The sequence below is a fragment of the Nicotiana tabacum genome, chromosome 13 (assembly GCF_000715075.1).
Source record: "Nicotiana tabacum cultivar K326 chromosome 13, ASM71507v2, whole genome shotgun sequence".
NCBI lineage: Eukaryota > Viridiplantae > Streptophyta > Magnoliopsida > Solanales > Solanaceae > Nicotiana > Nicotiana tabacum.
In genome coordinates, this window is record NC_134092.1 from 101,283,282 (window position 1) to 101,295,952 (window position 12,671).

At 39.0% G+C, this 12,671-nt stretch overlaps 1 protein-coding gene across 3 annotated transcripts; it reads right to left on the minus strand.

The window, feature by feature from the left end:
• Window positions 1–392: 392 nt before the first annotated feature.
• On the minus strand, window positions 393–11,368 carry LOC107759779 (uncharacterized). Of its 3 annotated transcripts, none has more exons than XM_075228249.1 (4): window positions 11,243–11,368; window positions 10,440–10,554; window positions 1,048–1,505; window positions 393–729 (listed from the first exon to the last, which is right to left on the minus strand). In XM_075228249.1, exons 2-3 carry the CDS (start codon window positions 10,533–10,535, stop codon window positions 1,053–1,055), a joined length of 549 nt encoding a protein of 182 aa, XP_075084350.1. In that variant the 5' UTR covers window positions 10,536–10,554; window positions 11,243–11,368; the 3' UTR covers window positions 393–729; window positions 1,048–1,052. The 3 variants fall into 3 exon arrangements, with proteins under 3 accessions (XP_075084350.1, XP_075084351.1, XP_075084349.1); XM_075228250.1 differs by having other exon boundaries at window positions 393–732; XM_075228248.1 differs by having other exon boundaries at window positions 393–1,505.
• Window positions 11,369–12,671: the final 1,303 nt, after the last annotated feature.

Here is a 12,671-nt window from a genome sequence, read left to right on the forward strand (position 1 = left end):
AGACTGAAGACACCATGTTTTGTATGAAGACTGAACATTAGATGAAATATAGCTCATCCACATTATACTAACTTTTCCACACAGAGATTTCAACTACTTAAAACGAGAGTGCATCCAAAGATTCGAGAAGAGTGCTCGGCCTTAGTTGGAACAATTATCGATGTCAATGGACCGATTTCACTAGCAGAGCATTACTCATTACGATCCACACATTCTTACTCGTGTCTTGTCATTGATACTCACAATATTTCCTTCTTTTTTTGGTTACATTCGCTTCCCCTTGAAGCTGAATCGAGTATGGTCCATATACAAGTTTTGGCGCTCACCTGGGGGTTTTCCTTGCTGATCTTTCAAAGTTAGATGACTTGTTTCAAACTAACACTTACAGCAAGTTCAGTCCAATACTGTCATTTAAAATGAGAGCAGAATCACTAAACAAGGAAATAGATAGAACCCCATTCTTCCTGATAAAATTTTTACATACCAAGTACCCCACAACCCCTCAGAATTTTACATGCTAGTAATAACTTACTGTCAAATTTTGTCATAAAAGAAACAGACGGGGGCACACAAATGTGTAAACTTAACTACACTTCATCCTTCAAAATCAAGCTCAATTGTCATGGACGTAGCCGCACAGTTGTATCGGTAGTTACATACATGGCATTGGCATGGGGATGCACTAGTAAGCCTCTGATGTTGCTCCCTAGCTCGTTTGCCCCGGAGCTTCTGCTGATGACCGGGGAATAAAAAGATGAAAATGTACAATGAGAATGCTATCCGGGTATAACCAGCAAGATTGGAGCATTCAAAGCCTTTATAGGATATTAGGATCCACGTTAAGACTTTGGAATACTTAGTCTAATAGTCTTCTTTAGTAAAGATGGTGTAAGTTGATTGAATCAATCAAATAAAAGTTAGTGAGCAAGTCTTCACCACAATGAGGGGCGTCTGTGAAAATCAAACACTAGAAGAAATACTAAGTAGACTGGAAATTCTTAACTTTGAGGCAGTTGAATATAAGTGGATACAACGGGTAAACAATACCTTTTTCAGTCAAGATAAACTTTGATGTCAATACCATTATCAATGAGGGACTGAACAACTGCTCTAATTTTTCCTTCAAACTTGTCTCTGTCTCTAGGAGTATAAGAAGCAGTGTATACATCAGCCTCTCTGGCCCTGTCAGCCAAAATCTGTCCTACAGACAAGCACGCAGGAATATCACTTCGTGATTTGAGCACTGCCTTTATGTCTTTGGAGTTTGTACCAGCTACTGCAACCTGTTTGCATGTAACTCTATGGGTGATAGAGGCTGAAACAAAGCGCTTCGATATGAAAACATCAAGGGTGAATGGTTCCATGTAAGCTACGGTCCGTTGCTTGAAAGAAACATGCTTGTTTGGGTTCTTGGACTTTTTTCCCTTCTGGTAAGTGTATGGCCGGCTATTGTCATCATCAAGGAAATCTTCTACACCAAAAAAGCTTCTAGGTGCTAAACAAGGCTGTCAAATGAAGCAACAAAATTATTCAGGGAGCTATGTTTCAAGAATATCTGGGTGTATCTTTCTAATAAGATATAAACGGTAAAGGGTCAAAAATACCCCCTCTACTATGCAAAAAAGGATCATTTATACCATCTGTTATACTATTGGTCCACCATTACCCCCGACATTATAAACATTATAAAAGTGGTGCAAAAATATCCCTCCTCTGGTAGAACCATCCACCATGGCAACTACCCTCCCACGTGGACTGGCATTTCTCTGAAGTGGATGCTACATGGCATCCCACCTCACAGTCCCAACCCCATTTTACCCCCTCCCCTCTCTTCTTGTTCTTCTACCACCATTCCTCCCTCCATCCAATCACCACCCAAAAACAAATGTATAGATGTGAAAGTAAGATCTTAGCTAATTTTTAGAGGTATTTAATTTTTCATGCCCAATTTTACTAATTTGTCCCAAAAATTCTTCTTGGTTTCTTGGTCAATTTAGTCTTTCGGATAAATAAAATCACAAGCTCACTTTCTCATTGTTGACCTATGGTAAAGTTCCTCAAGACTCAAAACTAAACTTCCACCTTAATAAGATAATAGTAGATGATGATTATGTTACTGATTAAGTTGGACACGAGTTTATGACTGATTGTCTCTATCACAGAAAATTTTGAAAGCATCTGTGAAGTTGAAGACAGTAGGGCCTCCAAAAATTTCCAACATTCTCCGGTGTTCGGACATGGTGTCCCTCATTTTGCTTTTTTGATATTTCTCCTAGCAAAAGTCCTTTTCTTTTACTTCTCCCGTTTTAAAAAAAATCCTGTTGCTCTGCCTATTTTCGATTTATTTCTAATAACTTACTGATAAGTATTAGTTTATATTATGGAAGAAAAGTTAAGCTGGATATCGTTGGTTGTTCAAGAATTAACCCCGTTTACTCTTGATGGCATTAGGAGAACATATTCACTTTTCTTTTTAGGCCTAAGGAGAACATATTAACTAAGTTTTCAGAATGTCTTGAAAATATATATTCTGCCAATTTCAAAAGAAATTTTTAAGGGAACATGAGTTGACAGATATTGAGTGGGAATGGACTGTGTTCAAGGTGTTTGTCAATGAAGGTGGTGAATGAAAAATAAAGGTGGTCTTAAGAATGGGACTGGGATGAGGTGCCACATGATATCCACTTCAACAAAATGTCAGGCCACTTAGGATATATTGCCATGGTGGAGGGTCCTAACGGAGGAGGGGTATTTTTACACCACTTTTATAACGTCGGGGGAAATGGTGGACAAATAGTATAACGGAGGGTATAAATGATCCTTTTTGCATAGTGGAGGGATATTTTTGACCTTTTACCGAGATATTAATCCTGATACAGATTAACATTGATTGTTGTATACACATATGTCAAGCGTAATACCTGTTAGTTTACAGCATGTATATAGTGTAGTATTGTCTCACATTGGTAGAAGAGTAGTATGCCCTTGTATAGTATAGCTATAAATAAGGACCTCTTGTATTGTATTGTTGATTCAATATCAATAACATATTTCTCTCGTGCCTTCTCATATGGTATCAGAGCAATTGTGAGAGACTTATCGCTGTGCATAATTTCCAGCGATTCCGGGAAAGAGAAATCGCTGTGCATAAATTCCAGCGATTCCGGGAAAGAGAAATCAGTATTTTTTAAGGCTGTTTTCTATCTGCTTCATTTCTGTCAGTGTTGTGCAAAATCCAACACTACCACAAGAGTCGTCACTGTCCGGCGACCAAATCCCAGTGAAAAACTCCGACAGCAGCCTCCTCACGCGCCTCCACGCGCCACTAGAAGCTCACGTGCGTGAGCTCACGCGCCGGCGCGTACGACCACTTCCGGCCATTTTTTGAAAATCTTCCTTCAGAACAGTTGGGTCGCCTGGTAATTCCGATCCTACCCCTACTGTTTTCATTTCATTCCGACAACTTTGAGTTTTTTCCGACAGCTACAGTACTATTCCGACAGCTACAGTAGATTCCGGCAGCTACAGTTTTTCAGTATTCTGTTTCTGTGTTTCCGTACACTGTTTTATTGGATTACAGTTGATTCTTTCTCCTATTTGGTAATAATTTGCAACAATGTCTTTGGGATTTGATGCTTTTGGGTCTAGAAACATGAGTTCTGGAAGCTCTAGTGCTATTATTACCTCGGAGCCTTTAATGGGAGGTTCAAACTACTTAGCTTGGGCTTCATCTGTCGAGTTATGGTGTAGAGGTCAAGGTGTTCAAGATCATCTAATCAAACAGTCTAGCGATGGAGATGAAAAGGCAATAGCACTTTGGGCAAAAATCGATGCTCAGTTATGTAGCATCTTGTGGCGATCTATTGATTCCAAGTTGATGCCCTTGTTTCGTCCATTCCAGACATGTTATTTGGTTTGGGCAAAGGCACGCACCTTATACACTAATGACATATCTCGTTTCTATGATGTGATATCACTGATGACAAACTTAAAGAAGCAGGAATTGGATATGTCTACTTACTTGGGTCAAGTACAGGCAGTCATGGAGGAATTTGAGAAATTGATGCCAGTTTCTGCTAGTGTGGAAAAACAACAAGAGCAGCGACAAAAGATGTTTCTCGTTCTTACCCTCGCTGGACTTCCTAATGATCTTGATTCAGTACGCGACCAGATTTTGGCTAGTCCGTCTGTCCCAACAGTTGATGAATTATTCTCTCGATTACTCCGCCTAGCTGCAGCACCAAGTCCACCAGTGGTCTCATCACAAATACTTGATTCCACTGTTCTTGCATCCCAGACAATGGATGTTCGGGCATCTTAAACTATGGAGCATAGACGAGGAGGAGGTCGTTTTGGAAGATCTAGACCCAAGTGTTCTTATTGTCACAAATTTGGACACACTCGTGAAATGTGTTATTCCTTACATGGTCGTCCACCCAAAAATGCTTACATTGCTCAGACAGAGACTCCAGGTAACCCAGGTAACCAAGGATTTTCTTTATCTAAAGAAAAATATAATGAGCTCCTTCAGTATCGAGCAAGTAAGCAGACATCTCCACAAGTAGCCTCAGTTGCTCAGACTGATACTTCTGTTTCTGGTAATTCTTTTGCTTGTGTTTCCCAGTCTAGCACTCTTGGCCCATGGGTCATGGACTCCGGCGCTTCTGATCACATCTCTGGTAATATATCACTTTTGTCAAATATTGTATATTCACAGTCTCTTCCCACTGTTACTTTAGCCAATGGATGTCAAACTAAGGCAAAAGGAGTTGGACAAGCTAATCCCTTGTCTTCTATCACCCTAGATTCCGTTCTTTATGTCCCTGGCTGTCCTTTTAGTCTTGCATATGTTAGTCGTTTGACTCGTGCCCTCCATTGTGGTATATATTTTATTGACGATTCTTTTATTATGCAGGACCGCAGTACGGGACAGACAATTGGTACAGGACGTGAATCAGAAGGCCTTTACTACCTTAACTCACTCAGTCCTTCCAAAACATGTCTAGTTACAGATCCACAAACGTTTAGGACATCCGAGTTTATCCAACCTTCAGAAGATGGTGCCTAGTTTATCTAGTTTGTCTACAATAGATTGTGAGTCGTGTCAACTTGGGAAACATACCCGAGCCACCTTTTCGCGTAGTGTTGAGAGTCATGCAGAGTCTGTCTTCTCCTTAGTTCATTATGATATATGGGGTCCTAGTAGAGTCAGTTCATCCTTGGGATTTCGTTATTTTGTCAGTTTCATTGATGATTATTCAAGATGTACTTGGCTTTTCTTAATGAAAGATCGTTCTGAGTTATTTTCTATATTCCAGAGCTTTTGTGCTGAAATCAAAAACCAATTTGGTGTTTCTATTCGCATTTTTTGCAGTGATAATACCTTAGAATATTTATCTTCTCAATTTCAGCAGTTTATGACTTCTCAGGGAATTATTCATCAGACATCTTGTCCTTATACCCCTCAGCAAAATGGGGTTGCTGAGAGAAAGAATAGGCACCTTATTGAGACTGCTCGCACACTTCTAATTGAATCTCGTGTTCCGTTGCGTTTTTGGGGCGATGCAGTTCTCACAGCTTGTTATTTGATTAATCGGATGCCTTCATCTCCCATCAAGAATCAGATTCCGCATTCAGTATTGTTTCCCCATTCACCCTTACACTCTTTTCCACCTCGTGTTTTTGGGAACATGTGTTTTGTTCATAACTTAGCCCCTGGGAAAGATAAGTTAGCTCCTCGTGCTCTCAAGTGTGTCTTCCTTGGTTATTCTCGTGTTCAGAAGGGATATCGTTGTTATTCTCCAGATCTTCGTAGGTACCTTATGTCAGCTGACGTCACATTTTTTGAGTCTAAACCTTTCTTTACCTCTGCTGACCACCATGATATATCTGAGGTCTTACCTATACCGACCTTTGAGGAGTTTACTATAGCTCCTCCTCCACCTTCGACCACAGAGGTTTCATCCATACCAACCGTTGAGTAGTCTAGTGTTGTTCCCCCTAGTTCCCCAGCCACAGGAACACCACTCTTGACTTATCATCGTCGTTTGCGTCTTCCATCAGGCTCAACTGGTTCTTGTCCTGCACCTGACCCTGCTCTTGCTGCGGACCCTGCTCCTAGTACACCGATTGCACTTCGGAAAGGTATACGGACCACACTTAACCCTAATCCTCATTATGTCGGTTTGAGCTATCATCGTCTGTCATCTCCCCATTATGCTTTTATATCTTCTTTGTCCTTGGTTTCCATCACTAAGTCTACAGGTGAAGCGTTGTCTCATCCAGGATGGCGACAGGCTATGAGTGACGAGATGTCTGCTTTACATACAAGTGGTACTTGGGAGCTTGTTCCTCTTCCCTCAGGTAAATCTACTGTTGGTTGTCGTTGGGTTTATGCAGTCAAAGTTGGTCCCGATGGACAGATTGATCGACTTAAGGCCCGTCTTGTTGTCAAAGGATATACTCAGATATTTGGGCTCGATTACAGTGATACCTTCTCTCCCGTGGCTAAAGTGGCTTCAGTCCGCCTTTTTCTATCTATGGCTGCGGTTCGTCATTGGCCCCTCTATCAGCTGGACATTAAAAATGCATTTCTTCACGGTGATCTTGAGGATGAGGTTTATATGGAGCAACCACCTGGTTTTGTTGCTCAGGGGGAGTCTCGTGGCCTTGTATGTCGCTTGCGTCGGTCACTTTATGGTCTAAAGCAGTCTCCTCGAGCCTGGTTTGGTAAGTTCAGCACGGTTATCCAGGAGTTTGGCATGATTCGTAGTGAAGCTGATCACTCTGTGTTTTATCGGCACTCTGCTTCAAGTCTCTGTATTTATCTGGTAGTCTATGTTGATGATATTGTTATTACTGGCAATGATCAGGATGGTATTACCAATCTGAAGCAGCATCTCTTCCAACACTTCCAAACTAAGGATCTAGGCAGATTGAAGTACTTTCTAGGTATTGAGGTTGCCCAGTCTAGCTCAGGTATTGTTATTTCTCAAAGAAAATATGCTTTAGACATTCTTGAGGAGACGGTGATGATAGGTTGCAGACCTGTTGACACTCCGATGGATCCGAATTCTAAACTTATGCCAGGACAGAGGGAGCCGCTTAGCGATCCTGCAAGCTATAGGCGGCTAGTTGGAAAATTAAATTATCTCACAGTGACTAGACCCGACATTTCTTATCCTGTGAGTGTTGTAAGTCAGTTTATGAATTCTCCCTGTGATAGTCATTGGGATGCAGTTGTCCGCATTATTCGATATATATAAAATCGGCTCCAGGCAAAGGGTTACTCTTTGAGGATCGAGGTCATGAGCAGATCATTGGATACTCAGATGCTGATTGGACAGGATCACCTTCTGATAGACGTTCTACGTCTGGATATTGTGTTTTAGTAGGAGGAAATTTGGTGTCCTGGAAGAGCAAGAAACAGAATGTAGTTGCTCGGTCTAGTGCAGAAGCAGAATATCGAGTAATGGCTATGGCAACATGTGAGCTAGTCTGGACCAAACAATTGCTCAAGGAGTTGAAATTTGGTGAAATCAGTCGGATGGAACTTGTGTGCGATAATCAAGCTGCCCTTCATATTGCATCAAATCCGGTGTTCCATGAGAGAACTAAACACATTGAGATTGATTGTCACTTCGTCAGAGAAAAGATACTTTCAGGAGAGATTGCTACAAAGTTTGTGAGGTCGAATGATCAACTTGCAGATATTTTTACCAAGTCTCTCACTGGTCCTCGTATTGGTTATATATGTAACAAGCTCGGTACATATGATTTGTATGCACCTGCTTGAGGGGGAGTGTTAGTTTACAGCATGTATATAGTGTAGTATTGTCCCACATTGGTAGAAGAGTAGTATGTCCTTGTATAGTATAGCTATAAATAAGGACCTCTTGTATTGTATTGTTCATCCAATATCAATAACATATTTTCTCCCGTGCCTTCTCACAATACCCATAAAAGATATATACAGGTAAGCGGGTATGGAAACACACGGATGAAATAGAACTTGTATATTTTTTAATACTTGCTAATGAAATAACATTTTATCAGTACTGTAATGTTACAAACACAGAGGCAAAGCAATAACTGTGAACATCATGTGCTAGCTATGTTGCGCGGACTCTCCGAAATGTAGCCGCACCCGTGTCAGATCCTTCAAAAATGCACTACTTTTGGAGGATCCGACACGTATCCGGCCACATTTTCGGAGAGTCAAAGCAACATAGTGTGCTAACACACAAAAGCACCAAACCCCTTGATACTTGAACACAATTTTCCCCACTTCTCTTTTCCATCCCTCTTATTCCTCAAAAGTGCACAAAATAAAAGGGAAGTGTTCAGTGTTACAGCAAGCCCACATATACAAACATAGGAGGCGGAAGGCCACATTTGTAACATCACAACTGTGCAACCATGGCAAGGATGACATAAGTATACAAACATGTAAGCAGGGCCAGGGGCGGAGCTAGCTCTTCGACTACGGGTTCGCCGAACCCAGTAGCTTTGGTCTTAACCATGTATTTGTCCTAAAATAATCTATTGAATATATACAAATTATTAATTTAGAACCCAGTAACCTAAAAGAATTAGAATTTTGAACCCACAAGCTTCAAATCCTAGAGTAGGGCTGACAGCATGTGCTACATAGATGAAGTGAACAACTTTTTGTTTTCTGTCTTTATCAAGAGTTATTCCTTATTAATATATTTCTTTTCGGATGAAAGAGTCATTCCTTATTTTTTTAAGTGAAGCACAGGCACTTAATCACGTCGAGTTTCATTCCAAGCTAGAAATGAGCTAGGGCCTTGACTTAGAACTTTAATGTATAGGTACGTTTTTGGTTTGATGAAGATCCAAGCCAAAAGATTAAAGGATTTGTACTTCCATAGTTCCATTCTAAGAATCTCTTCCTTTTACAAGATCCAAACTTACCTGTATCCTGATGCTGCGGATGTCTGCTTCATTATACAAAAGCAAAGGTGAAAAAATAACAATAGCACACTAACACAAACATAAAGTTAAACCATTTATCAAGCTAGTTTCTCTCAAGTCCAACATTCACCTATCCAACTTGCCTATACTTCAAATTTAGCATCTACTGTGAATATTAGTTTACTACAACCTTGCATGATATCACATTACAGTTAACACTTAAAATGCACACCTTCTTCCTTTATTAGCTTGTTCTTTTCCATTAAGCAATCACATCCATTCATAATACAAGCATTTGTATGTATAAGCATACTATAGATTTCTCAAACCATCTAGACGAAATCAACAATAAGAGTTCATCTCAACACAATAGGTGGTTATCTCAAAAGGCCATTATGTCCAAGGTATTATTGCAACTATGAGGGAAACTAAATTTTCCTTATTACTTAGAACTGTCCAACACTGTCAAGTATTTACCTTTCACAGTTTCACCTTTTTGACAGTCACATGATTCTAGCATAGACTGAATTCTTTTTGTCAGTGTTTTCAAAGTTATTTGACACTATATGGAACAGCTTTTCAGTGCAGTATGTCTTAATGAGTGTCTAAAAACTGTTAGGTCATACTACTTTCAACACTTATTCCCCCTTTAGTCCAACTATTTTTCAAGCACAACTGTACATAACTCTATCATTCAAAGTCTAAAACAATTTAAATTTCCTTTAATCTTGGACTATATTCACAAGCCAAACTAGATCAACAAACTCGGGATGGAACGAGAAACAATGTCCGTAACTGATAGCAAGCAGAAGTCTTTTTACTGTCTGGGCTCTAGAGCACAAATGACTCTTAGACTAATTCAAGCCTTTATCTCCGAGTGATAATGATATTCTGAAATGATGAAGTTCATTCCTAAAAGCCTTGTATGGAAATGAGTATATTATACTGATTCCCAGATACGGGTTCGAGATGGGGAAACAACATCTTGCAAAAATGTAGGGTAAGGCTGCGTACAATAGACCCTTGTGGTCCGGCCCTTCCCTGGACCCCGCGCACAGCGGTAGCTTAGTGCACCGGGCTGCCCTTTATACTGATTCCCAGATAATTCGTGGCATTCCTACCAATATCAATTCACCGGTTCGGTTTACCCGAGGGAAATTTGTATGACAATTCGTGGCATTCTGAGTTAAAGATGCACTCTTCTGCATTAGTATGTACACCATCAGAATAACGTATTGACTTCATACACAAAACTCAATCCTAAAGACTATATTTATGGTGCTCAATAGTTAAACACACCATTGCATAAAACAAAAAAAGAAAACTCAGAAGTAGCAATTGTTTTAGCTTAAATTTAAAGTTCCCATGTCTTATCTAGAAAACCATTCAACTCAACCAGCCAGAAGCAAGAACATCCTTCATCCTTCTTGCCAAAGCTATCTATGCACATATGAAAAATAGGAAGGCTACATGAAGTAGTAGATCAAGACAAATAATTTTACCTTTGCAGTATGAAAGCCACTAATTTGCGCACATAGAACAGGCCTAATTGCCTGGCCTCCTCGCACACATAACGTTTCAGAAACGAGTTTCAGCATACTCCCATAAGAAAGAGACCTTTAAAAATAAGCAATGGTATTAGTTCACATGGGTACTAGTCCTGTCCAAACAACAGATATGCAATGCACATCATACAAATGGTAGCAGAACTCAACTAAAACGACAGAAAATACTCCCTCCATCACAAATAACAAATATACTCCTAGTCTTTCATAAACACAAATAATTCCATTTTCGAGTGTTATTCCATGAACAAGATTTCAAATTCATTAACTATTTGAATTTAAAGTTGGCGTCTGAACAAAGCTAATGTGTCCAAAGGACTTAGGTGGCAGAACCCACCTATTTTTGGGAGGTATAGTCACTTGATTGATATTCAAATTTAAATTCCGGTGGCATAGTTTTCCAACAAACTAACTTCTAAAGATTATTTTTAATAGTTTCTTCATCACTACTGATATGAAGAAAATTTATTTCTTAAATTACATGCTCAAGGTTACATGAAATGGGACGTAGGGAAAAATAAAAAGAATAGCCCTAATATGCACTACCAGTTAAAAAGAGTAGGTGCATTCACTGAAGCAATATATCGAACAACTGACAAACATTCGCCAACCAAAGACTTTCGACCACCTAACTTGTATGAATCAAAATGATAAAACTTTGAAGATAAAAAAAAGCATCAGGAATCCATGATACAAGAAAGATTTGACGATGAATTTCAGACAGCTGAAGAACATCCTACCTTTCTCCGCTATTTCACCGTTTCCCTTACTCCTCTCTTCCTCAAATTGTCAAACTGTACTCTCTGTTTTGTAATGTTTAATGAAGAAGATTGGGCTGAAAGGCCCATCTAAAGTGGGCCGATTGCCTAGACAACTTAGGGAAAGTGCACAAATAGCCGTTTTAGGACCCTATTTAAAGAATAGCCAAACAAATTTAAAATTTTAACCGCCTAAAAATTAACTTCCGTCGAGTCGAAAGAAATAACAGATCTGAAGTTTCTAACTTAACACATGAGGTCTGGAGTTTCTTACTTCAAACATGATATCTGAAGTTAGACTTTGGTATATTTAATTTCAGATCATATGTGTCAGATGTTAATCCAAAAGTTTGAAGAAGAAAAAGAAGCAGTAGCAAGAGAGTTCATAATTAAATGTTTCCCAATTAGAAAACTAAATTTATTGTTATAACCTGGCGACTTATTTTTATTTAAATCATGATCATGAGCAAATGTATAATATATTTCTGAAAGATAAGTAGATATAGGAAATTCGATTTGAAAAGTCTCTCTACTGCTAAAAAATGAGCATGTTCTTGCGAGAGAGAGAGAGTGTGTGTGATCAGGAAGCATTTGCCCCTTCGTATTTGACCATGACCCACACTCTAGCCCTATTCCGTCGTCCAAGTCGTATTCTTCCTAAACAAATTTTAAATGCGGTCTATTTAATTACATGGGGACTTGATTTTTTTTTTTGCGGAAAAGAAAAGATACATAGCGAGCTCTCCTAAATAAGAGTTAAGTTTTACCCACATTTGAAGGCTAGCTTTTGCTTCGCCCCTTTCTCTCATTATATGTTTATATACACCATTTTGTGAAACCACTTCTGCTAAAGCTAAAACTCAATAGAATAGCCCCTTCACTTTGGCACACGTGACGATTATCTCCTCTACCATCTTAATTTTGTTCAAAAGGACGCTCTCATTCTCATGGCATGGTATGGTCAGCATCCAGCTTGCCAAAATTAGCTAAATTTTCAATAACTTTTAAGATGCTGAATACTATGTTTTAAATGGTGCGCTTAAAATAGACAACGTGGTCTCATATCTACCTAGACACCTTCACTTTATCTAACTTTTTTACTTTATTTTATTTCCTTTTTCCGTGACAGCAACCACTAGTAAAAGTTGGCAGTCTCCTAATAATAATAATAATAATAATAATAATAATAATAGTTATTATTATTATTATTATTTAAAAAAGCACAAAAAAGAAGTTTTTTCTTTTTTCTTTTTTCTTTTTTTTTTTTGACAAAAAAGAAGGTGGACATTGTAGGAATTTAAAAGATTTAGGAAAAAGTTTTCTTTGTATTCCAAAAACTTGCTAATGTTTACGGTGTACATGCTTGTTTATATAGAAACGAAAATGCCAGAGAGAATATTCTCTCCTATAA

Excerpts from the sequence above, each read along its gene's own strand:
- LOC107759779 (XM_075228249.1), bottom strand. The coding sequence starts at position 10,535 with ATGCTGAAACTCGTTTCTGAAACGTTATGTGTGCGAGGAGGCCAGGCA. Across the intron at positions 1,506-10,439 it reads GTGGCTTTCATACTGCAAAG|CCTTGTTTAGCACCTAGAAG; the intron begins GTAAAATTATTT and ends TTCATTTGACAG.